Source organism: Saccopteryx bilineata, chromosome 2, assembly GCF_036850765.1.
Source record: "Saccopteryx bilineata isolate mSacBil1 chromosome 2, mSacBil1_pri_phased_curated, whole genome shotgun sequence".
Lineage (NCBI taxonomy): Eukaryota > Metazoa > Chordata > Mammalia > Chiroptera > Emballonuridae > Saccopteryx > Saccopteryx bilineata.
In genome coordinates this window covers 314669034-314695730 of record NC_089491.1, presented here as the reverse complement: position 1 = coordinate 314695730, position 26697 = coordinate 314669034, and the positions used below count along the sequence as shown (strand labels likewise).

General features: G+C 45.4%; 1 protein-coding gene across 7 annotated transcripts in view; it reads right to left on the bottom strand.

Annotated features, from left to right (window-relative positions):
- The window catches only part of ADAR (adenosine deaminase RNA specific), a 55168-nt gene that overhangs the window by 8145 nt on the left and 20326 nt on the right, over positions 1-26697 (bottom strand). Inside the window, exons 1-9 of one of the 7 annotated variants that reach the window (XM_066261988.1) lie at positions 22661-22865; positions 15365-16782; positions 13409-13592; positions 12788-12936; positions 12053-12197; positions 11731-11921; positions 1442-1667; positions 1009-1180; positions 624-717 (exon numbers count right to left, since the gene is read on the bottom strand). In XM_066261988.1, the coding sequence (XP_066118085.1) occupies positions 624-717; positions 1009-1180; positions 1442-1667; positions 11731-11921; positions 12053-12197; positions 12788-12936; positions 13409-13592; positions 15365-16782; positions 22661-22675 (2594 nt within the window). In that variant the 5' untranslated portion in view covers positions 22676-22865. Of the gene's footprint in view, positions 1-623; positions 718-1008; positions 1181-1441; positions 1668-11730; positions 11922-12052; positions 12198-12787; positions 12937-13408; positions 13593-15364; positions 16783-22660; positions 22866-26697 lie in introns of those variants that run through there. The other 6 variants (XM_066261992.1, XM_066261987.1, XM_066261991.1 and 3 more) reach the window with 6 other exon arrangements.

The following is a 26697-nucleotide window of genomic DNA, read 5'->3' as shown; positions in this document are numbered from 1 at the left end:
TATAATTATGTTAAATAGTGTGACCCTAATAGATTCAATGAAAAAAAAAAGTTTGATTCTGAGAAAAGCAGTTGCTTCCCAAATAACGAAAACCTCAAAAAAGAAAAAGCTTTTATATTGTAGACTTTTCACAGTTTCTCAGGCTGAAAGAGGTGGTGGGGAAACTCCCTGAGGACCTACGAATTTCTTACAGCCAAGTTAGCCTTTCAGGCCAGTTTCATTTCTGCCAAGATTCCCCAGCTCCGGCAGGTACAGGGTTCTGGGGCAGAACAAACGGCTTCATGAACTAAAGGAGGCTGTGGCTTCTCCCCGAAGGGCAGGTGAAGTGGAGGACGGAGCTGGCAGGTGGGGGGGCTGTTTATCAAAGACTCCAATGCAGATGGAAGGCTTCCTCATCCCTGAAGCCCCGAGGACCAAGAGGCCATTTTGCACTTTTTGAAAAAGGCACAAAGCAGTTAGCAGAGAAAGGGAGGACACTTCACAGCGGGCTGAGAAATAGGTGTAGCCTGGGCCACAGGTCCCAATGGCAGACGCTGTGGTCAGCGACCTGCCCGTGTGGCGGGCGTCAGAGAGGCCATGCCAGGCAGGCAGCAGGTGCCTGTCGCCCCACAGACCGCGCTCACCTGATGAAGCCTCTGCGGGAGATGATCTCTGCGTGGCAGTCGTTGACGGTCTCTCCCTTCAGGCTCAGAGAGTCTCCTTTCACGCAGCGATTCCCTGGAAAGCCACCGAAAGTAAATGTGAAATTTCCAAAAGAAAATAAAGAGGGCGGAGGCTCTTCTTAGCTTGAAAGCAGAAACAGCCTCAATTGATCAGATCCTGACTCCCCTACTCTTTTCCCTAGGAAATGAGAATTCACTCCTCACTCTGACTTAACTGTAGCTAAACAGAAATAGAAATCTCTTTTCCTGCCTTAAACTCGCCTCCATCAGACTCCAGGAGAGAACAAGGACACGGTTCCAGGTACTGTGGTGGGTGGAGGGGAGCATGCTTCAGAGTCTCACTGACCTGTCCCCAAGCTGACCACGACCCCCAGGTCTTCAGAGTCTTTCTTCATGATAATAGCAGCCAGGATCTTGCGGCCCAGCAGGGAGGGCTGGAAACTGTTGGTGAGGGCGTTGAAGCACCGGTGGCTCAGCATGGCTATCTGGTCGTGGAAGGTGCTGCCGGTGAGAGGGAGCTGTGGGGACAGGTGGCTGGGTCAGGGCCACAGACCCAGGGCTGCGGACACTATGTCTCAGAGAAGGTGGGGCGATCACGTTCACTCGGCTGTGAATCGTCTTTTCCCCTATCACATCTAGTGTCCCAGTTCCATGTTCTATGAGGCTAATATTAAAGCCCAGGAATAATTCACATAATAGCAACTTAAAAGCCAACTCCACTAGATAGGAGCAAGCTGGACCCCCCCCAAAAAAGATAGCACAAAAGTAGACGTCTTAACTGTCTTTGGCTGTGCTTCTGGGGACCTTGAGAGGAGGAGCATAGTTCTTCTGAGACTGGCCCCTGTCACTGGGGTTACCTCTGTGAAACCCATGCGCTCTGCCTTCTCGTTCTCCCCAATCAGGACGCGGAGAGCGGCGTCCGCTGCCTCCTGCTTGCCTTGCTTCTTGCTGTGCGCACAGACGGCTGGGAACCAGCGACCCCCAACTTTTGCTTGGTAAACAAACCTTTGGGATGAGAAGCGGGGGATAAAGACAAGCACCTGAACTTGATGGCAGTTGCAGGAAAGGGCCAGTTTTGCTTAAGATGCAGTCAGTCCCGGGACCATGAGGCCCCGTCACTCTCGCAGCTCAGTTTCTAAGGCAGCACTGCCCAGACTCTGGACATTCATGGATCGCAATGTGATTTCTGCTACATTCAGATATCACCTGGACTATTACTTATGTGACACTTTTCTTTAAATTGACTCTTTTGAAATGTAAACACATTTATAAAAGAAACTTTGTATCACTACTCTAAATGAAAAACATACAGTATGATTTGCTATAATTTGAAGGTGGCTGTAAAACTTAACATGACAAAGTCATTAAATTATGACTAGACACTAATGCCTGCAAAGGCCAAGGCTGGTCTTGGCTATAAAGGAAGTTTAGCAAGTACGACAGAGGGTTTAAAGCAGGGGTCCACAAACTTTTTACCCAGGGGGCCAGTTCACTGCCCCTCAGACCGTTGGAGGGCCAGACTATAAAAAAAAAACTATGAACAAATCCCTATGCACGCTGCACATATCTTATTTTAAAGTAAAAAAACAAAACGGGAACAAATACAATATTTAAAATAAAGAACAAGTAAATTTATTTTTTCTTTTTCTTTTTTTTTTTTTAAATAAATTTTTATTAATGGTAATGGGATGACATTAATAAATCAGGGTACATATATTCAAAGAAAACATGTCTAGGTTATTTTGTCATTAAATTATGTTGCGTACCCCTCGCCCAAAGTCAGATTGTCCTCCGCCACCCTCTATCTAGTTCTCTGTGCCCCTCCCCCTCCCCCTAACTCTCTCCCTCCCTCCCTCCCATGTCCTCCCTCCCCCCACCCCTGGTAACCACCACACTCTTGTCCATGTCTCTTAGTCTCATTTTTATGTTCCACCAATGTATGGAATCATGTAGTTCTAGAACAAGTAAATTTAAATCAACAAACTGACCAGTATTTCAATGGGAACTATGGGCCTGCTTTTGGCTAATGAGATGGTCAATGTGCTCCTCTCACTGACCACCAATGAAAGAGGTGCCCCTTCCGGAAGTGCGGCGGGGCCAGATAAATGGCTTTGGGGGGCCGCAGTTTGGGGACCCCTGGTTTAAAGAAATGCTAACACCAAATGTTGACATTTCTTTGTAAGCAGAGAAGGGAATACCTTTCTCCCCACTGTTTCTTTTTCTTTTTTCTTTTTGCAAAGTTGGGGGAGAGAGGGAGAGAGACAGGAAGAGAGAGAGATGAGAAGCATCAACTCATAGTTGCAGCACCTTAGTTGTTCACTGACTGCTTTCTCATTAAGTGCCTTGACCGGGAGGCTCCAGCCAAGCCAGTGATCCCTTGCTCAAGCCAGCGACCTTGGACTCAAGCCAATGACCTTTGGGCTCAAATCGCAATCATGGGATTATGTTGATGATCTCACACTCAAGCCCGCAACCATGAGTTCAAGCTGGTGAGCCAGCACTCAAGCCAGATGAGCCCACGCTCAAGCTGGCAACCTCGAGGTTTCAAACCTGGGACCTGAGCATCCCAGGTCAACACTCTATCCACTGTGCCACCACAGGTCAGGCTTAAAGCACTGTGTTTAATGCTCTGGTTTTTTTCAGTACCTAATTCCAATTCATTAGCTCAAGAGGACTTAACCTGGAGAAGGCAGAATGTCAAAGTCTTAGATCAGGGAATTAAACTTTCACAAGGAGTTATTTTTTGCTTCCTGGGAGCCTTGAGATGGCTATCGCAAACGGGAGAGCACCCAGGGCACGTGAGCTCTGCTGACTGTAAAGGGCTGGAGTGCAGCAGGGTGGTGGGCAGTGCTGCTAGGGACCCTGGGGTTCCAGCCCTTTCTGGCAGGGATCTCACATACACAGAGGGATGACTAGGATGGAGCAAAACGGCAGGGGCATCTACCAGACCAGGGCTCAAGAATCCTAGCTTTTTTTTTTTTTGTATTTTTCTGAAGCTAGAAATGGGGAGAGACAGACTCCCACATGCGCCCGACCGGGATCCACCTGGCACGCCCACCAGGGGCTACGCTCTGCCCACCAGGGGGCGATGCTCTGCCCCTCTGGGGCGTTGCTCTGCCGCGACCAGAGCCACTCTAGTGCCTGGGGCAGAGGCCAAGGAGCCATCCCCAGCACCCGGGCCATCTTTGCTCCAATGGAGCCTCACTGCGGAAGGGAAAGAGAGAGACAGAGAGAAAGGAGAGGGGGAGGGGTGGAGAAGCAGATGGGCGCTTCTCCTGTGTGCCCTGGCCGGGAATCGAACCCGGGACTTCTGCACGCCAGGCCGACGCTCTACCACTGAACCAACCAGCCAGGGCAAGAATCCTAGCTTTCAACCACATCGTAATCTGCTGGTTGGGGACCCTGCTTTGGCAAATCCAAATGCATATAGAAAAGGCTTCGGTATTAAGACTTAGCAACTCAGGTGGCAACAGGGATCAATCTTCATGTGCAACCACATGGAGCTTCTTGCTATTCCTTGCTTCCTCAGCACTGAATGCCTTCACTCCTTATTTTGCTGATACCAGGTTTGTGCAGGACAGTGGGCTTAAGTCCACTGAAGGACAGGGACAGTGGACCGAAAGACCCTAGAGAGGAGGTGGGGGGGCAAACCATGTAGAATCTCTGCCACAGGAGTCCGGGAGAATTTCATGACCGTTCCATGTGTTTGAACATGTACCATATATCTATGATAAAATTTGTGAATTAGGCAATTAGAATCCTTTAGAAATGCACTAATACCTACTATGGTAGCCACTAGCCACATGAGGCTAGTAACTGTAATTAAAATTCAATAAAATTAATAATTCAGTTAGTAACACTAGACACATTTCAAATGCTCAATAACCACATATGGCTGGTAGTTGGCCTTTTTAGTGAAATGCTAGGGATAAAAGCTCCATTGGAATGCATTAAGAAAGTGAAAACAAAGTCGATAATTCTTTTTTCTTTTCCAAATGAGAGGAAGGGAGATACAGACTCCTGCAGGAACCTCAGCCAGAATCCACCCAGCATCCCTGTCTGGAGCCGATGTTCTGCCCATCTGGGGCCATACTTGCAACTGAGCTATTTCTAGCACCTGAGGTGGAGGCTCCACGGAGCCATTCTCAGTGCTCAGGGCAATGTGCTTGAACCAATACAGCCACGGCTGCAAGGGAGGGGGGGGAGCTGGGGAGAAGGGGAGACGGGGAGAGGGGGAGAGGGAAAGAGAGGGAAAAAAGAGGGGGAGAGAGGGGGAAAGAGGAAGAGAGAGAGGGAGAGAGAGAGAGGGAAAGGGGAGGGGGAGGGGTGGAGAAGCAGATGGTCGCTTCTCCTGTGTGCCCTGACCCAGAATCAAACCTGGGACATCCACATGCCAGGCCGATGCTCTACCACTGAGCAAACTGGTCAGGGCTGATTAATAATTTTTTGAGGAGTTTGTGAGGAAAGCAGAGAGGTGGGTGGTACCTGGAGGGAGATGTGGGGTCAAGGGCATGTCTACAGGCTGACAGGAATAATCCAACATAGGGAACATCTGGTGGAGGGAGGTAAGCGAGGGTGCAGACAGAAGGGAAGGGGCCTCCAGTAGGGATGGAGGAAGGGTGCTTCCTGCATATGGTGCAGACAGAAGGGCAGATGCAGGAGGGAGGAGGGTTTGCTGATGGCAAGGTAAAGTATTTCTCATACGATTACTGCTATTTTCTCAATTAAGTGTGAATTAAGGTCACCAGTTTAGACTGAGGAAAAGGGGTTTTGGTGGAAATTTGAAGAAAAAGGCAAAGGTCTGAAATGGTTTCCTCAGAGTAGGAAAAATGCTAGGAAGAGGGCAAATGTGAACGGACAAGCGGCAGTTCCTTACTTAGAACCCTTCAAGGGCTTTCCACTGCTTGTCTGGTAAAAGTCTAACAGGCCCCCAGGCCCTGTGGGCCCCCCCCCCCCAGCCTCACCTCACTAGGCCTCCCCGCGCCGTCCGCTCTGCCTGCAATGCCTCTGCAGTCCCTTGAGCACCTCTGCCCTCCTCCCACCACAGCACTGAGCTGACTATTGCCTTTGCCTAGGACCCTCCCCCCTTTTCTCTTAATTTCCCTCACTCCTCAGGGAAGCCCCCGCCCCTTTCCGTTCTAAGTCAAGTCACATGTACATTCTCACTGCTTCACGCAACTCGAGCCCTTTCTAATAGATATCAAACATGAGAGCTTACACTTCTTTATGTGACTACTGATTAGTATCTGGCTCCTGTACTAACAAATAAAATGTACTCCATAAATATTTGTTGAACGAATAAACAGAGTAGGGAGATCGGGAGATACTGCCCTGGTTCCGTGACAAAAGACAGTGGCTTAGCCTAGAAGGTAAAGGTGGAGGTTGAAAGAGGAGGAAGGGATTTGGGGTAGAAACTGTAGGTATAATAAACAGAACTTAGGGATGGACAGAGGTGTCATTTACTGAAACAAAAAAGACCCAGGGCAGAAAAGGCGAAGGGAGCAAAAATCAAGCGTTCTGCTTTGGACATGCTGTGTTAGAGATGTCTAGCCAAGAAGTGGTGACAATAAGCAACTGGATAGAAGATGCAGGAGCTCTGAAAAGGTGTTCAGCATTTTGATATTAAAAGTCATAAAATTAGTGAAGGCTGCCAAGAAGAGTAAAGAGAAAGGAAAAAAATGAGGACCCAGCACAATTCACATCCAGAAGGAAGTAACGTGTGTTTATTGTATAAGACATTCAATAAATATAGCTTCTAAATTAGTATTTCCCTGCCCTGTGCAGCCTCCCCGACTCCCCTGCACGCCACCACCATGCACTCTGGGTCCTCACAGCACACTGCTTTCACCCCATTCTAACACTGCACTGGGTGACATGTCTGCAGCGAGTTCCAGGGCAGGCCTTTCTCATATCTTTAATCTAGCTCACAGTAAGTTCTAACTTCTGAATGAATGACCAACTTGAAGTTCTAGAGAGGATTTTATAGAAGAGAAAGAGAAAAATGGACTAAATCTATCACATGAAGGAAGGAGTTCAAGACAGGAGTGTGGCCTGACCAGGCAACAGCACAGTGGATAGAGTGTTGGACTGCGATGCAGAGCACCCAGGTTCGAGACCCCAAGGTCACTGGCTTGAGCCCAAAGGTCGCTGGCTTGAACCCAAAGTTGCTGGCTTGAGCCCAAGGTCGCTGGCTTGAGCCCAAAGGTCGCTGGCTTGAGCAAGGGGTCACTCGCTCTACTGGAGCCCCCCAGTCAAGGCACACATGAGAAAGCAATCAATGAACAACTAAGGAACTGCAACAAAGAATTGATGATTCTCATCTCTCTCCCTTCCTGTCTGTCCCTCTGTCACAAAAATAAACAAACAAGTAAATGGAGTGTGAAGGGCGTGAAGAGAAAAGCAGCTGGAGGGAACCTGCCTTCTCCTTTCCACTGGCCTCACACAAAGGGCAGAGTCCCACTGGTCTGACAGTCTGAACACATTCTGACACAGGAAAGCACCTGAGGGTCTTTGCCGGCCCCTCCCAAGTTGACTGTTCTAAATTGGGACATGCTGGTCAAAGTACCAGTTTTTTTAGTATGTTAATGTTCTTAATGTGTTAAGGAATAATAAGCCAAAAGAAAGATGGATAAGGACAAGAACAGGGAGCTCACAGAAAAGAAGTACAAATAACATAAACATGAATAGATGAACAACACTGCCTACTATTAAAAATATAATAAAACATAAGATATCATTTTATGAGCTTTTCTCCTTAATGACTTTTTAAAATTGAAACACTGAATACCACACAAGTAAAAATTCAAACATATAGTTAAGAGTATATATGAGAAGTAAGTGTCGCTCTTTCCCTAGAAGCAAACACAATTACCACCTTTCGGGAAAATACTCTATGCAGGTATCAGTACACTACTTACATCTCTCCCCTCACTTTATGCCTTGCTTCCTCATTAGAGGTCATTTCATAGAGATATGTCTTCATCTTTTTTCTGGCCACTCAGTACTCCTCAGTGTAGATGTGCCATGGTTTACTTATAGCCTGTCTAAATGCAGGAACTCGGCACCATTTCAAGTCCTGTGCTATTAGAAACAATGCTGCAGTGGGAAGCTCTGTGCTAACGGGGTGTGTGTGAGAGAGTGTGTGTGTGTGTGTGTGAGAGAGAGAGAGAGAGAGAGAGAGAGAGTGTGTGTGTGAGAGAGAGAGAGAGAGAAGAGAGAGTGTGTGTGTGAGAGAGTGTGTGTGTGTGTGAGAGAGAGAGAGAGAGAGTGTGTGTGTGAGAGAGAGAGAAGAGAGAGTGTGTGTGTGTGAGAGTGTGTGTGTGTGAGAGAGTGTGTGTGAGTGTTTGTGTGTGTGAGAGTGTGTGTGTGTGTGAGAGAGAGTGTGTGTGTGAGAGTGTGTGTGTGTGAGAGTGTGTGAGTGTTTGTGTGTGTGAGAGTGTGTGTGTGAGAGTGTGTGTGTGTGTGAGAGAGAGTGTGTGAGTGTTTGTGTGTGTGAGAGTGTGTGTGTGTGTGTGTGAGAGAGAGTGTGTGTGAGAGAGTGTGTGTGTGTGTGTGAGAGAGTGTGTGTGAGAGTGTTTGTGTGTGTGAGAGTGTGTGTGAGTGTGTGTGTGTGTGTGTGAGAGAGAGAGTGTGTGAGAGTGTGTGTGTGTGTGAGAGAGAGAGAGAGAGAGAGAGAATTCCTAATGGCAGCGTAGCTAAGTCGAAGGCACTGATCTCTATCCTACATCACTATTGCTTAAGTTCATCGACAAAGTGTAAATTTAATTGACAGAGTATAAATTTAATTGACAAAGTGAGGATGAACACCTTCTTTTCATTTTTAAATAATTCATTACTTTTTTTCCCTGTGAATGTATAGTTCATATACTTTCTCTAGTTTTCTATTAGATTTGAAAAGACTCCCTTATCTATTTGGAAATTAGCCCTGGGCTGTTGTATATCACAAGTGTCTGTTCCCTCAGGCAGTCCTTTATACCGCATATCAAATTTTCTTATAGTCCCATCTCTTTTTCCTTTATGACTCTATTGTCTTGATTGTAAAGGCTTTTTGCCACTCCAAAATTCTTAAAGAAAACCCCTACTTCTAATCTAGTGATTTTATGATTTCATTTACTTTATATTTGAATCCTAAATCCCATGGAATGTGGGTGTAGGGAAAGACAGGCATCGAGCTGGTTTTGTTTTCAGATGGACAGTCAGCAGCTTCAACACCATTACTGAATGACCCATCACTTCCCCACTGAGCTGAAGCCTCTTGTTTATAATTTACAAATTTTCCACTTATGTCTGTGTCTACTCTTTAAGTGCTTAATTCTGTCCCACTGACTGGCTTTCTATCCACACATCACTGCAACTTTATTTTATAATCTGCATGGGCCAGTTACTTTATCACTCTTTCAGAATTTTCCCATCCTTGCATGTTTGTTCTTCTAGTTCTAAAATATATATTTCTAAAATAAATAAATACATTCTACTGGCGTTTTTACTGAGATTGCATTAAAGGTAAAGATTAATCGGGAGCCCTGGCCGGTTGGCTCAGTGGTAGAACATTGGCCCGGCGTGTGGAAGTCCAGGGTTCAATTCCCAGCCAGAGCACACAGGAGAAGCACCCATCTGCTTCTCCATCCTTCCCCCTCTCCTTTGTCTCTCTCTTCCCCTCCCGCAGCCAGGGCTCCATGGGAGCAAAGTTGGCTCGGGTGCTGAGGATGGCTCCAAGGCCTCTGCTTCAGGTGCTAGAATGGCTCCGTTGCAGCCCAGATGGGCAGAGCACCGCCCCCTGGTGGGCATGCTGGGTGGATCCCGGTTGGGCACATGCATGAGTCTGTCTGTCTGCCGCTGCCTCCTGCTTCTCACTTGGAGGGGAGGGGAGACTAATTGGGGAACAAACACTATCATTAAATTATTCTATCCGTTTTTTCCTTGTAATCAGTCTTCCTTTATATCCCTCAGTAGCATTTTACTTAAGACAGAGCCCACACACACCTTCTATTAGGAAAGAGCCTACATCGTTTACTTTTTTAGTTTCTATTCAAATAGAGCATTTTCTGCTACATTTGCTAATTGCTTATTGCTGTATACAGAACAGTTCTTCATTCTTATATTTTGTAACCCCCTGATCTCCTAAACTCACTGCTGTATACAGAACAGTTCTTCATTCTTATACATTATTTTGTAACCCCCTGATTTCCTAAACTCATCCTGGTCTGTAATAATTTTTCAGTTTTCTCATGAACATTCCAGGTATACAGCCCTATCATTTGCAAATAATGTTAACTTTATGCCCCCTTCCAAATGTTGGAGAGGCTGTGGAAAAAAGGAACCCTCGATTACTGATGGTGAGAAGGTAAACTGGTACAATCACTATGCAAAAAAGTATAGTGGTTCCTCAAAAACATAAGACTAGAACTACCTTATGACCCAGCAATCCCTCTACCGGGTATCTACCACAAACATTTGGAAACACTGGTACGTAAAGACACATGCACCCCCATGTTCATCACAGCATTATTCACAGTGGCCAAGACATGGGAACAACCAGTGTCCCTCAATACAGGACTGAATAAAGAAGATGTGGTACATATATACAATAAAATACTACTCAGCCATAAGAAATGATGACATATTGCCACCTACAACAACGTGGATGGACGCTGAGAACATTATACTGAATGAAATGAAGTAAATCAGAAAAATAAAGTAAACCAGAAAAAGCTAAGAACTATATGATTTCACACATAGGTGGGATATAAAACTGAGACTTACGGACATAGATAAAAGTGAAGTGGTTACCATGGGAGGGGGATGTGAAGGAGGGAGTTGGGGGAAGGGTGTAAAGAGGAACAAGTATAAAGTGACAAAAAACAATTTGACTTTGGGTGATGGGTACACACAACATAATCAACAGTTCAAATGCTACAGAAATGTTTACAGGAAACCTATGTACTCTTATTGATCAATGTCATCCCTTTAAATGTAATTTTTAAAATAAAATTTTAAAAAATCAGGTAGTGTTAGCCTTCCAACTTTGCTATTTTTTTATTTAAAAAATTTTAAATTGAATTTATTAGGGTAATGCTAGTTAACAAAATCATACAGGTTTCAGGTGCCCAATCCTACAGCACAGCTTCTGTTTACCGTCCTGTGTGTTCACCTCCAGTCAAGTCTGTCCATCACCATTTATAACCCCTGCACCTCCCTCCACCCCCCCAACTTTGTTATTTTTAAAGTTGTTTCAGCTATTGTAAATTCTTTGCAATTCCAGTGAATTTTAGGATCAGCTTATCAACTTCTACAAGAAAAAAAATGCCTGCTGGAATTTTGAGTGGGATGGCATTAAATCTTTAATCAATAAAAGAAAAAACCAAAAACAAATGCCATTGGAAGTTGATTAAATAAATTATGTAAAGGTGGAGGCTTCAACAGTAGCAACGTTCTCTTTCTTAAACTAGGTGGACTACATGGTGTCCATTTTAGAAAAGAGCTTTCATATCTGTGGCTTCATAAAACAACTTTAAAACTGTCAGGGTCTAATCAATGAAGTATTATGTGTAATAGTTGTGCAATGCAAGAGTGACAGCTCTCCAGGCTGATCTGCAATGATCGCTAAGATTCACTGGTGAGAAAAGAGTCAAGGCAGAAAGGAACAGAAGATATGTTGTATAATTTTTGTTTAAAACAAAAAGAAAGGAAAATGTGCTAATCTATGCATGGAAATTTCTAGAAGAACTCAAGAAGCTGGTAATAGTGCATGGAGGTTCTAGGAAGGGAAACTAGAAGACTGAGCTAGAAAGAGGTATTTCGTTGCACACCTTTTTGAATCAGCTTGAATGATTTTTTAGTACATATCTAGTTCTTTAAAATTAAAATTAGTTAAAAAATTAAAAAGGATGATGCTCATTGGAAAAGTGATTGTATTCTCCAGGGGCCAGAGAGATAGGGCTGGACTTGTTTCCTTCAAGCTAACTCTTCCTGTCCAGTCATTCACAGCTAAAGCACATCCTCTCTTTCCCTGGGTTACGGGCTATCCCCACCCTGTGACACATGGCCACAGTCAGGACAGGGCACTCACTTGGGCTCATGAGGAGGTCCGGACTGGTCAACCAGCTTGAACTCAGCAGCAAAGCCATGGGAGCGGGCATATTCTAACAGGCCGCCCACGGGATTGGTGTTCAGGTATCGGACGAGCTCGCCAACCTTCCTAACCTTGTTGGGCATCACAGATTCCAAGTCATCAAATGGTTCTGTGTTGGTACTTCCGGGCTAAAGAGAATAAATCAAACAAAGAGGAACTGTAAACACTTAAGGAAACTGAGGGATTTCATGGGCAATCCTAAATCGCCCCGTTTGTTGCTAAGAATGACCTGTATCTTTTTAGTAAGAAACGGCCCCACCTGGTTATCCGAAGGTGATGAGTTGGTCGCCTCCCCTTGCAGGGCCTTCATGGCTTCCTCTGCAGCCATCTGCTTTGCCACTTTCTTGCTGGGGGCACTCGCAGTGGGGAAAGTATGGGTTCCCATTGCAACACAGTATTGGAACCTGGCAGATGAAAGGAGAATTAAAATGGTTTTGATTGAAGAGACTGACCTAGCCTTTGTCAGGTTGTCATCCTTTAGGATTTGAAATTTCCTTGCACACATCACCTCTGTGCCTTGGCTCATGCAGTCAACTTCTGCCTTGAAGAGCTGGTGCCTTTCTCCCTCCTCCTGACTCCAGTCTCTCTTAGCCTGGCTGACCCTACTCAACATTTAAGCATCAACCAACCTAGTTTCACCTCCTCCAGGAACCCTTCTCTTGAACACGTAAGTCTGCAGAGCCTCAGAGCAGAGCTTGTCAGGTATGCCCAGGTCTTGCACTGTTTTGTCCCACCACCAGTAACCGCCAGCCGTGTATCTCCCCTAGTGCTTGGTCCCTGCTTCACCCTTTGAATTCCTAGTCCCAGCTTCTATGCTCCACAAGCAGCAACCATGCCCTCAAGGCCCCCCATCTTCCATATTGAAAACAGGAGTGATTGCTCCGTGAAATAATCTGCCATCTCTGAGGAGGCAAGGAAGAACTGTATCTCTCTCTCTCTCTTTTTTTTTTTTTTGAGAAAACCTCAGCAGAGATACATGATACAAGAGATGTACTTGGGGTCATGGGCAGGGCCTTCTCTGGATAGGAGGCGGAATTCACAGGAGCTCCCCAACTTGTGCACACACTCAAGCAATGTAGTGACGGGGTTCTTCCCAGAAAAGAAGGAAGTTGTTGAAGGGGTGGTGGGCTGGGACTCTGCGTTCTGGAGAAAATGAGAGACAAGGAAAAACAAAACAAAAACAACTAAGAAAACATTGGCTAGTCCACAGCAGAGGGAATGGGGTTGGGAGGATTTCTATAGTTTATCTATATGCTAAGGTGGCTTTCCAAAGACGGTGGTGGGAATTTTGTAAGCATTAGAGGGAAGGGTGAGTTATTTAAATGTTCTGGGTCTCTCTCCTTATCTGCCAAGAGAGGAGATTGGATTTGATAATCTTTAATATCTCTTTCAACTTTGAAATGTCATTCTACTTGTTGGGGGGAGAAGGGAAGGAGCTGGGTATGAGGAGGTGAGGTGGGTTAGCGAGGGGGGATCAGAGGGAACAGGAGGCAGCTGACTCTGAGATACAGAATCAGTGGTTAGGCCGAGATTGCTTCAAGAGGGCCAGTTAAAGCCCTGATCCTTCACTGACAAGGAAAGTAACTGATACCCTCCCAGAGGTCAGGGTACCTACCTTCTCCGATTCTTTCTCTATGGAAGAGTAGTATGATTCTTCTGGTCTTCCACTGTCCTTGGCTTTAGCTTCCTCAAGCAGAATTGTCATGGCTTTCATAGCTGCATCCTGCTTGGCCACTTTCTTGCTGCCAGCTTCAGCTGGGGGAAACTCTCGGCCACTGATGACAACTTGGAATTTAAATCTTGATGGAAAGTGGTTAGATGTGTGAACACTAGTCTAGGCCTCCCTTTTGCCCTCTCCAAAGAGGAATTTCCTGCTACACTAAGGGGTTTTTTGACTTGTGGATGGATGGTAGGTCAAGGGACTCCTGTCCCTTCAGAGGCTCAGTTTGTCACTACTTTTTGGAAACAAAGCAGCCAGTGACTCTCCACATGGCTCATTAGAGCCAAGAGCCACAGGCGATATGAAGCTAGCTCAGGGGAAACCCACTATCTCTCTGCAATGAATTGATATAAAGTCTGTACTAAAATAAGTTAAAATCACCATTACAGTCTTGTTACCAACCAATAAGCCTTCATCCTAAAGCAATCGTGGGAGACTGGCCAACTCAAGGGCAGTTCCTAAAGCAAGTGAAGGCTTCTCACCGCGCTGGCTCACACACCCGTCACCTACAGGGAGCAGACACCTGCCACTTCTCGGGGCCTGTTTTTGTCTAACCTACCCCATACCACACACACAGACACACACACACTCTTGTGGTTTGAATCATTCTACAGCTCTGAAGCCTGAGATGAAAGGAATTTCCCCGTTATGTAGAAAACCAAAAAGCGTTTGTTCTAGGCCTCTGGACTGAGCTTAGAATTCCTTTGTTCAAGCTTTCAAATTTATTCAGCTCTTTGCTCGATCTGGGATTTCATTTAGAAAAGTAGGTCAGATTTCTTATTTCCTGGGTCTTCTGAAATATTTGAGCATGGCATCAATGTTTCTTATAGCTGGAGTCCAAAGAAAGGTTAGCCACAAAACCCACTGCTTTTCCCCAACCCTGGGGAGGGGGAACAGAGGAAGAAGAGAATGGTAGCCATCTAGTCTTGACCCCAAACAGAAACAAACCAGTCTAAGCCCTGTCAGCCGTGGGACAGACACATGCCCTTTACTTAACAGCTGTATTGCATGCCATCTCCGTGTCATTAAGACAGTTACAGTGAGGGATACAGGTCAGGTGGGGAATCCTTACCCTTAGAAAACAGCCTAGGTTACGCTCGCCCACCATCACCACCTGGGGTGTGCAGCCACTCAGCTTCAGTGGGTTCAGCTCTCTGCTAGGCCCTGAGGCAGTTCCTCTGGGTCCACTATCTTCCTCACTCTGTCAGGCCTGCAGAGCCGGGCCAGCTGTCTGAGTGAGGTAATTTGTGATTTCACAGCTTAGGAGCAGCAGCAAGTGCTAGCCCACCCATCTGTGCAGAGGAGGTGTGTAAAATTAGAACCACCACCTGCAGCAGGCAGGCAGCCATGCATGCTCTACACCGTCCTTTCCCAGCAGGGGCTGGGATGGGTCTGAATCCATTGCTGCCAGCAGCACCCACCCCTGCTCCGTGTGTGTGCAGCCTGCCCCAACCCACCTGCTCCTATATGTCTCTTCTCTCTGGGGAACTTAGTGTAGGGAAAGGGGGCATGACACATCAAAGGGGTGGGAAGAAGGTCGTTTTCACTACCTCTGGCCTTTGGAGGCAGATGTCATTGATGCATGAAAGCTAATCATCTCCCAAGAAGCTTCATTTTAGCCAATAGGGTCAACCTCCCCCTTGCTCAGCCAAGATTCTGGCTGCTCTGGGGACTACATTCCCTGCTCAAGACCTCGAGGAAGGGCCAACAAGGGTGCTGTAGCCTAAAGGCAGAGAAGGAAGAGGAAAAGACACGGGCCACCACGTGGCACTGCGCATGATTCAGCAGAGACTGTGTCAGGAGCAAGAGCGCCTGACCCCAACCCTAGGTACAATTCCTGGGGTCTCTTACCGAGGTTCATGGGGTGGTCCGCTCTGCTCTATCAGGTTGAACTCACAGGTCTGACTAGCGAACTGAGCATATTCTAACAGCCCGCTGATGGGGTTCTTCAGCTGGCACTCGGTCAGTTTCTTGTAGGGTGAACACCGTGGCAAGCCATGATTGTAGAAGGAGGGCATCTCCATGATGGCTCGAAACTCACCTGGGGCTGCGTGGATACTATTCAAGTCATCTGGGATGTCATCTGTGGCCCACTGGCCATTTTCAAAGTCAACATACCCTGTTTTTGAGGGGCCATTGTCACAAACAGGTGGTTTCGGTTTTACGGGTTCCTGTGTGACCTCCTGCCTACTTTCTACCTTTATGACGGGTTCCTGCCCATTCTCCACTTTTTCTGTGGTTACGTTGTTTGAGGCATCTGACACAGGTAAGTTACAGGTGGGAAGCTCTATGTTTCTTTTGGTCTCAGGGATAGCAGCTTGAGTGGTTTCAGCAACAGTGTTCATACTTCTCTTGATTTGTATCCTCTCTCGCTTCTTGTCAGTCAAATACCATATTGGAGGGGTTGTCCCTTGCCTGTAGACGTCCCCCTGCCTTTCCAAGTCAATCAGCACAGCATTGACATCTCGGGCTTTTGTGAGGCCAATATTTTTAGCCAAATTCAGGGAGGAGGACTTGAACACATTAAATAGGTAGTTGCAGATTTCCTCCTTAATCTCAGCCATGTCAAAAGGCTCAGGAGGATCTTCTAAGCCAGAAGTGGGGATTCTGTCTTCAGTTTCCAAACTGGGCTCTGAGTTTGGAGCTTCTTGGCTACAAGTGTCTGCTATTACTTCTTGGTTGTGCTGGTTCCAAGCCTCAACTGAGACTGCAATTCTCCACAAAGGGGGTGTTCCTGCCTCCCGATGCACCTTACCCTTCTTTGCCAGAGAGTATAAAATGTGATTGATTTCCTTCTTTGGGGCTTGGAGCTTCCTAGCAAGATCATGTGCTGTGGTGGCCTTCCCTTTGCCAAGCTCCTGCAAGAGCTCTAAAATCCTTTGTTCCTGATTCTGGCTGATACTCAGTTCCTGGAAATGTGAAGAAAGCCTATCAATAGCCCTCCATGGCAGAACCCTGCCCCGTGGGGAAGGAGGCTGAAACCCTCTCTGGAGCACCTGACTTCTGGGAAGCACACCCCTGGGGACACCCCAGATCTCCTGTTGCCTGCCTCTAGCAGGTGGTCCTGGAAACCTTGGCCAGAGTCCAGGGAGGGATGGTGGCTGAGACGGTATCTGCTTTCCAATTAGGGGTACTTCTGGGAGCCGCCCACTGAGAAACTCTATTTGCTGAAGCTGGAAATAGTGAGGATAAGATCCTGACCCTGGCTGCTGGTGTCTCAGTTTGCTGTGTTCATAGCCTTGAAATGGGTATCTGCTGAGGGAACACCCCTGCAGGACAAGAAGATGGAGAAGAAAATGAATTAGGACTGCAGTGTTGAGCCCGGCCCTCACAGGGTGCGGGGATGGAGGGTGCGGGGATGGAGGGTGCGGGGATGGAGGGTGCGGACCTGCTTCCTAGTGGCTAGGAAGGCGAGTGTGCCGAGGGCTGGGAACTCAGCTACGACGCCTGCCCACCTCATAGGCACTCCCTGTTGACCCACCAAAGATGAGAGAGAGGGGCAGGAGGGAAAGCCACAGAGGTCCCGGGAGCAGCATGGCTTCTCCAGTAACCTAATTCATTCTTTTCTTTTTGGAAGAATTTTAGAGAGCTGAGAATGAATTCTTCCCACGCATCAAAAAACTTACCCTTCTAAAATCAGAAAAACAAATATTTTGTTTAAAAAAACAAAAACAGAACAATAACCTAAAATGCAAAGGGAGCCAGGGGACCAGGGAGCGGACTGGTCTCTAAAGATGACCCCTTGTCTCTAAAATCTATCCTTTGGATGATTAGAACAATATATAAGGTCTACCGGAAAGTTCTGTCCATTTTTAGAATAAAACAAAATACAAATTTTTCTTACCGTCAATAAACTTTATTAAATAATATAATTGCCATTATTATTAATGATTTCTTGTCAGTGTGAGGGCAATTTGTATATCCCATTTTTGAAAAAATGTTTTATCTTTTGATGCGAAAAATTGAACCAGTGCTTGTTTGATATCTTCTTCATTTTTGAATTTTTTGCCCTTCAAAAAATTTTGTAAGGACAAAAACAAGTGATAGTCGAAGGGTGCTAAGTCCGGGGAATATGGTGGATGCGACAGACATGCTTCTGTAGCATTTCTTCCTTGTTGAAATTTGTAAAAATTACAGTGGCGTAAATGAACTTTATCAGTAGCCATGGGTACACTATGGCTTCACACATAAGACTAACGTGAATCAACTTTGTTTTAGTTAATTTGCTACGTCAGTATGTATACATTAAGTGATAAAAATAGAGAGGCACACATGCGCCAAATAAACATGTGCTTACGTGTCAAAACTTGTGATAGAAATGGACAGAACCTTCCGGTAGACCTTATATGTAAGTGTCAGCCCAGTCCCCCAAGGCTGTAACAAAGGAAACCTACCCAACCTGGGGTAGGAAGCAGGAGAACACAGGTTCACCTGCATGTCCTGCCAGAACTTAGTATTAGGGCAGCTGGAAGAGTTCTTAGAAAAAAGACACATTCTTCTGACACTCAGTGTGGTGCTCAGGCTCGGAAGGGACACTGCGTACTTACTTCTACCCAAACCACCCAGACTCACCTGGATTAGGGGAGCTGGCCGGTCTATTCCTGGGCCCCTCAGCCCCACCCTCCCATACTCCTTTAGTTCCTTCCCAATAGGTGCTTCCACCATGTGTCCTTCAGGACCCAGTTCTATAGGGCACAGCTACACCATGTCCTCAGACTGCCATCCATTTACCAGACCTCTCCCCCCACCCACATCGACCAATGCTCATCCTTCCTCCCCAGTCGTGGTGGGGGGCAGGAGGTTCTTAGGGGACTCAGGATGGGACTGTCAGAAAATACTTTGCTACCTTCCTCTGGGGTTTGCAGACTTGTGCTGGCGAAGTGGAGGGAACAGCTAGGAATGTTTCCTCATGCTTGTCTGTCCCCCTTGTCTAATTGTTTTGAATGCAGAAGGAACCTATAGGCAACTGCGCCCTTTTTCAATAACTTCAGCCTTCTACTTCCTCGTATCCTCTGTTGCAATCAAGGGATTTTAGCCCTCTTGCTATCCGGCTTCTCACTCAATCTCACTGTTACTCTCTAGTTGGAGCCACCATGAAACCTCAAAATCTGAAACTCTTTTTCTAAGGGTCAGGAAACTTTTTCTGGAAAGGGCCAGATGAGTTTTCAATTGTAGCACAAAAGCAGCCACACACAATATGAAAACTGTTAGGACAAGGAACTCAAAGTCTAGGAAGTTCTCAATGTTATTTCTTGCTAAATGGTAAAATGTAGCACAGCATTCTGCAGATAAAACTGTAAACAGGAAGAGCTGACAGGAATTCAACTGGATGAAAGTAGCCAACTGCAAAGACATAATTAACATGTAATTGACCAAACAGTGCAAATAAGGTTTGGATATGAATCCCATCTCCCTTACTTGCTGCAAGTAAATAAAACTACCTTGTAACAACTAGTTTTGAAGAGAACACCCCAAGTGAACCCCCTGAGTTCGGTAACAAAACTTCATCTACAAAACAGGTGGAACATGCACTTGTTGACCCCTGCTCTTTTCTGATGGAAACTTCCTTTTCTACAACTTCCTCTCCTCACTCTTGTGATCTCACAGTAGCTATGGGTCAGCCAATCCCACTTATCCCCATTCTGGTTGCACACTGCTCCTCATTCAGTCCAGTCAGTTCCCTTCTCCACCCAGGGCCCGCCATCCCCTTATTCTGTTCCAAAGGCTCCACATGCTACTGGACAAAGACACTGACTTGCTAATGGGGCCGTACAAATTCCTCCTCTTGAACTGCACTTAGGTTTTCACTGCAGTTTGGTGGTCTGTTCAGTTCAGTACTGCATTGGTTTACTGCATTGGTTTACTGCATTGGTTCACTGCATTGGTTCACTGTGAACTGAGCTTTCTTTTTTAAAGTCTCTTTCCACAGTTTGGTGACACAGCACCAAAGGTCTCCTGTCATCTCTTTTTCCTTGTCTGTCCTCATCCCTTTCTTCTACCTCTTACATATGATTGGTCCCCAAGGATTTGTCCAAGGGCCTTCTTCCTTCTCCAGGTCGATTTCACCCACACCCTCAACCAAACTAGCCCTCTTGAGAAATCATTCAAATGTTATCTCCTGCCACCTCCTTGTCCTGAAGCTTAAGACTGGAATTTCCAAATGCCTAGATAAGCTGTTGTTCACTTAGATATCCTGCCATCACCTCCAATACCATATATTCCAACCAAATTAATCTTTCCCGCCAACGCAGCCCCTTCTTCTGCTGTTCTTACTGCTGTTAATGGCATCAGTCTCCTCTAAGGCTAGAAACCTGAGTCACCTTTGCTGCCTGCCTGCCTGCCTTCCTCCAACATCAGGTAGTGCCTTCCTCCAACCTTGTCGTCCACCTCTGTATTTTCCTTTAAATGTATCATTTACCATTCTAGCCCCTCCGGACCTCTCACCTGTGTTATGCAGGACAAGAGCCTCTAATCTTTCCATCTCTCTACATTCCAATCCAATGGCCTGCTCCTTCCTCTGTAGCAACCTAGTCCAAGTCAGACCTCTTCCTAACAGATCTTAAATGCCATTCTCCTGGACACTTCTGACTCCCATCTCCCTTGGCTTCCTGTCTTTGAACTCCCACTAACTAGGCACCCTAACTACTGGTTTTTTTAGTGTATGTGCTACCAAAGTAGGCACTCGATTGATTTTTTTAATGGAACACATAGATTGTGGTACATCTGAAAGGTGATTAATAGTATTAGGTGTCCTAGATTATACTCAACTCTCCAATCTCGACATTGCCCAGGTAGTATTGATGGGGGGCTGCAGTCGACTCCACAGTAAGCTCCTGCGGGGGGGGGGGGACACGACAAGGACTACGCTTCAGTTGTCTTCAGTTGTCTTTGCATCTGCGGCACCTAAGAGAGCACTAAGCACAAGGTTGATACTGAACGAACATTTGTGGGGTTAACAAATGCCTGAACTATGTAGATAAGCAATCCCGTCTCTTCTTGCTCCTCGGCTGCACACACCCCTTTCCCCAACACAATGCTAGGGGCCAAGGTGTGTGTATGGGGTGGGAACCTAGCTCAGGCTGATGAATTATGGGGATTTCAGCACTTTTCTGATTAATTCTTTGAGTGACCTTGGTAAAAGAATTGTTTCAATGTGGCTAAAGTCAGTTACTAGCTAAATGCTTTCTAGATTTAAACTGCTTCCATTTGGCCAAAACTAGCAAAACATTCCAATGCCCATCAATATAAGAATAGAATAAATCACAACACATCCATGCTGTGGAAGAGCACGCATAGTAAAAAAAAAAAAGTATTGCAATCTACTCTGTAAGCAAAAGAAAAACTCCAGGAATATGTGTATGTTTGTGTGTGTGTACACACTAGAATGAACACAGAGAAAAGAAGGATACATTAATTTGTTAACAATTGTTATTTTAGGGAAAGATTTAGAGAGAGATTGTAAATATTTTCTTACCTCACCCCCAAGTCTCCTCAAAGCCAAGCCAAAACACCACTTGAGAAGAGCCATTTGGAAAGCCAGGTGAATAGGACAGCAAGAAAGTGGGAACCAACTCATAGTAATCACCCCTAAGTCCCCTACGTCTCTCCATGCCCACTTCATGTCTATTATGCAAATTATGTAGCAAACCATTTAACAGTCATTGCCCTACAAAACCACTTCAACCTAGTCTCATATATTTAGGATCAAGAGATGAGCTCCTACTTTTACCACATAAGCTCCATAGGGTAATATATTGATATGCATGAAAAATTGCTTTTTCTTCAAGTCAGGGGTTCCTGATTTATTTTCAAAAAAGAGAGATAAATAAAAACACAAAACGAAGAAAGATATATGTAAGTATGTATGTGTGTGTATATATATATGAATGACTGAAGTGGTAGTTATAAGGCTATGTGGACTTTGACTCTATGTAGTCAAAAAAGAATTATATACTAAAAAGAGTTTTACTGTATGTAAATTTACCTCCATTTTTAAAATATAAAGTATGTATATATAAATATACATTCTTTTAAAGAAGGAAGATATATATGTATGTATGATGTATGTATGTGGATATATATACATACATATACAAGGTGGGCAAAAATAGGTTTATAGTTGTAATACAAATAAATATAATAAGTAATAGTACAAAAATAAACTTTTGCCTACTCACCACTGTAAGCCTACTTTTGCCTACCCCTGTATCTATCTCCCTTCTTTAAAAGAATGTGTATATACATACCTATATCCATGCATTTTATATAAATATATATATATTTAAAATGGAGGTAAACTTATATACAATAAAACTTACCATTTTAGTGTATAATTCTGTTTTGACTACACAGAGTCAAAGCACAAACAGCCTTTTAACTACCACCATGATCAAGACACAGAATATTTCCATTTCCCAAAAATGTTTTCATGCACTTTAAAATCAACTCCTTCCACTCACATCCAGCCCTTGGCAACCACCCATCTGTTTTCTGTCCTTTTAGCTTTGTTGTTTTTTCCCCCAGAATAAAGCTAAAGGGACTCATATAGTATGCAGTATTTTGCTTAGCATAATGCATTTGAGATTCACCCATTTTGTTGCATGCATCAGTTGTTCCTTCCTTTTTCCCCCCAAGCATTATATGGATGTTTCACATTTTGTTTATCTCATTATCTGCCAAAGGACATTTGGATTTTTCAATTTTTTAGAATAATGAATAAAGCTGCTATAAACTCTCCCACAGGTTAAGAAGGATGGTTTTTCATTTCCCAGATGTCTTCAGGAAGTGCAAAGGGTGCAGAGGACCAGAGGACTGCTAAGAGTAAGACATGCCATCCAAGCAGGGATAAAGGGGGGCGGAGGGGCGGCGCACCGGGGTCAAAGCAGAAAGGGAGAGGGGGCTTTGCCTTGACCTAGGTTCAGGCCTTATTCCTCAGAAGGCGGTGTACTTTCCCACAACCCGTCTTACACCTATCGCTCAACACTACAGAATTAATTAAAATGATACAAATTACTAGAAGAGCAGCAATTCTGCTCGACAGGAAAACACGCACGCGCACACACTCACAGTGCACACATGTCACGGACTGAAACACGAATGCAAGTAAGGTGGCCCAAGGCGCGCGAGTTCCAAGTGACCCACGCTTACCTGCCTCGGGTCCATGGCGCCCCCGAGGCATTTCCAGGCAGTACGACTCCCACCGCAGCGTGACCCTCCCCGCGGGTGGCCGTCAGTTTCCAGGGTCCAGGTTTCGGTTAGGCTCCGCACACACAAGGGGCGCCCCTGTAGCGCGGACAGGAAATACTCCTGGGCCAGGCGCGGGGAGCTGAGCTGAGCTGCGAAATGGCTCCGGTTCAATTTCACTTTCGTTTCTCAGGAAGGACAGCCTCTTTGGAAAGTTTAGCGAAGGGGAGGGGCTTGGCAAGGCTATCTTGAGCAGCTTGGTTTCACTCTGATTACAGTGCTAATCCTTCCATGCCTGAGAACTGGGCAGCATGCTCTTTCTTTAGGAAAACAGCTGTAAATACTGAATTGATAAGGCCCTCTCAGGAATACAAGGGCTAAAGCAAAGGAAAACAAAGACGCACCAGGAAGCCCAGCAATGTAGAAATGGCCTTAGGCTCTATTCTCTGTCACCCTGGTCTGGCACTTGAGTCTCTAAAGTGAAAAGTGGCAGGGGTAGAGGTGGGAGGCAGACCTCTTCAAAAGGCTAACATTCCCTACTGTGCACTAATTTACTCATATTCCTTGAATATTATAAACTGACATGAACCTAGAAGAGCTTCTAAAATGCAGAACGACGATAAGAGCAACTGAAATATGTAGAATCTACACCCATAAAGGCCATTCCCTATTCATTGATCCAAGCAGGACGAAATACTCGACATGCATATCCCCCTAATCTTCACACCTGATTTGCCAGATGGACATGTTTCCCAAATTACAGAGGTGGGAAATGGGCTGTCCAGGTCTGACTGGAAAACTCACCATCATTACACTCACTCAAGTTCCCACATGACTTTCCAAAAGATCATTTGTGTTATTTAGAGGGAAAAAATTCAATTGATTTTGTGATTATGCTTATGTATCCGCTCTATTTTGTTCAAGATACCTAGGAAAGATTCCACAGATCAATTTTAGTGCCAAACAAACCCTCACCCGTGAAAATTTTCCTTTTCTGTGTTTAATTTTATCCCCACTGCTTTTGCGATTTACAAGGTAGCCCCTCTACAGCAGGGATCTCAAACTCGTTGCCATGCGGCCCGCCCACCAATTTTGTGCGGCCCGCAGACTAATCAAACTTCGTGGATTAATCTGCGGGCCAGTCTGCGGGCTGCACAAAATTGGTGGGCGGGCCGCATGCGGCCCGCAGCTGCGAGTTTGAGACCTCTGCGTCTACAGCATTACCACTAGCTGACACCCTTTCTCCACTGTCCTCTTATACCACTGACCCCAAGTGTCAGTCACCCCAGATTTCACATTTAGCATAGACTTTTTTCTCGTGTCTGTATCTTTGCACACTCTATTTTTTGGCTTAGAATGCGCTTCCTGCACTACTTCTGATGAGTCTTTCAAGATCTACTTCAAGTATCACCTCCTGGGGAGCATTTCTCTACTCTGGGTTGGGGGAATTGGTGCAATTTGTGGTTCCTCATTTTGTGCATTTGGTAATCTGCAGTTACCCTGCTAAGAGTACTTTCACCATCCCAGAAAATGCTTTTTTCAATCACTTGACACTTGACTAAGCACTAACATATGCCAGACCTGTGTTAAGTACTGAGGACACCACAGGTATAAGAGGCCTCATCCTCCAGCTGACAGTCAGCCTGGTGGGAAAGACTGATCCTTCAACATTCATCACAACCTTATGAACTACTTGTTTACATATCTACCTTTAGAGTGTAAAGTCTTTTTCTCTGGTCAGGGAACATGTGTTACATACACATCCCATATCCCCTGCATGGTGACTTTCAAAGGGTTGTTTAGTTGACTGAATAATAGACTGTTCAGTAGGAAGAACAATGGGCAAAACAGTGGCACAGGAACTTCACACAAAAAAATTAAAAATATCAGTAAGCAGGGGAGGTAAAGAAGGTAAAGGGGGGATAAACAGTGATGGAAGGAGACTTGATTTGTGGTGGTGAACACACAATACAATATATAGATGATGTATTATAGAATTGTACACCTAAAATCTATATAACTTTATTAACCAATGTCACCCCAATAAAGTCAATAAAAAACATTGATAAGCATATAAAAGAGTATTCAGTCTCATCCCAAAGGGGGCATGCACAAAGCCAGAGAGAGTTCCTGGCCACCCACCAGACAGGCAACATTAACCAGCTGAGCGGGCCAGCTGGGAGCAAGGCAGCAACGCAGCTCCTAGTCTCCAAAGGAAACCAGTTTACCATTATTTAGGAAAGCCTTGAATATTCACACCCTGCAATTCAGCAACTCTACTCCTACACCTGGATAGTGTACAAGAAGTTCATTGTTGCATTATTCAAAATAGTTCCCAAACTGGAAACTGATATAGTAGGCAATTAGACAGACATGAGCAGAGTAAGAATCATAGGCCAGGTGTGGAAGGTCATCAGGGCAGAAAGCCCCAGGGGCCTAACAAATAGTAATAGTAAGGTGGGACCTCCCCCCAGGGTGACTGTTCCCTCCCTAGCATACAGTATCCCTGGTCATATAGTTTAGACCCCCTGGCTTTTCCTATTGCTGGTCATGCAGTTTGGACCCTCTCCTGACCTTTCCTCTCCTAGCATGTAGCTAGTCAGGTGGCAGACCTCCTGAGAGGAGGTACAGGGGGCTGGAAAATAGCCTCATAGGACTCCCATGTAAACTCTTGCATGACCACTCCCTTAAGGACAATGAGGTTCTGGCCGCATCATAAGAACAAAGCCTTGGGTTTGCTGACCACAGAAATAGAGTTTTGGTCAAACGAGAAATAATTTCTAGGCCTCAGTTGTGTTTCAGGTCCAGGTCGAAAAAAGCAGAAAGGCCAGGCAGGGTGACACCATGGCTGACATCAGGACCAGCTGCCAATGACCAATAAGACCCTGCCCTGGTACGAACCAGGGCCCTGAGGAGACCACAACCCTGAGGAGACACACCGGGAAGGTTGATGTGTATTATACTGAGCTCCTTCCAAGACCTGCAGATAAAAACCCTCCAGACAAGGACCCAGGGCTCACTCCTTCTATCTCTGGGGCACACCCACCATTCCCTTTCCCCCAGGTGAGTTCGCTCCACTTTCTCTTTCCTAAGCTCCAGAGGTCCTTCATTTGCCTCTATAACTCAATTCCAGAGTCTATGCAGACCAACTGGCTCACTTTTCTACCTCTGTGATTTTCTAAATAAACGTTATTTTATAATTTTATTTCCTTGGTTCTGAATTCTTTCTTTGCTGAAATCAAGTCCTGAGGTTGCTGGACCAAGGTCTACGAACATTCTGGTGCCATTTTGCTGATAACAAAACAACCCAAATGTTCATCAAAAGTAAAATGCATAAATGGAGGCATATTCCTATGATGGAATATTATGTAGCAACAAAAATGGAAGAACTAGGACCATGTGCAACAAGGTAGGTAATTATCTAAATATGATATTAAGAGAAGCCATATACATACTACAGGGGGTCCTCGGGTTACAATACAGTTCTGTACCTATGACAGTGATGTAACCCGAATTTGGGTGTAAGTCGAAACATACCCTAGCCTAAGTCACTTACCTATCCTAACACAGTTGTAAAATCATAATCTAGAACATAAAAACACAAGTAAGCCACAGGAAAAGAGAAAGGACATAAATATATGTACTGTACACTGTACTGTAGTAACAGAAGAGACAAAAAATGAGTGTAAAAAAATTCCTTACCTTTATTTCTGTAGCTGGCTTGCATACTGGAAGTGGCATTGCAAGGTGGGAGAGACTGACCTATTGGGAGGAGGAAGCTGGAGAGGCGGGAGAACCTGCAGAAGGTGCTGGAGATACTGGGTCAGGTGAATCAGGATTGCCTGAGGAACATGCAGGAGACGCTGGAGATGATTCTACCTGTACTACAGGTATTTCATCTTGAGAAGCAGCTGATGTAGAGGGTACAGGATCTGTTGCAGGCCTCTCTACCTTCTTAAAGAATTGTTCCAGGCTAGTCTGGAAGGTTGATGACTTCTCTT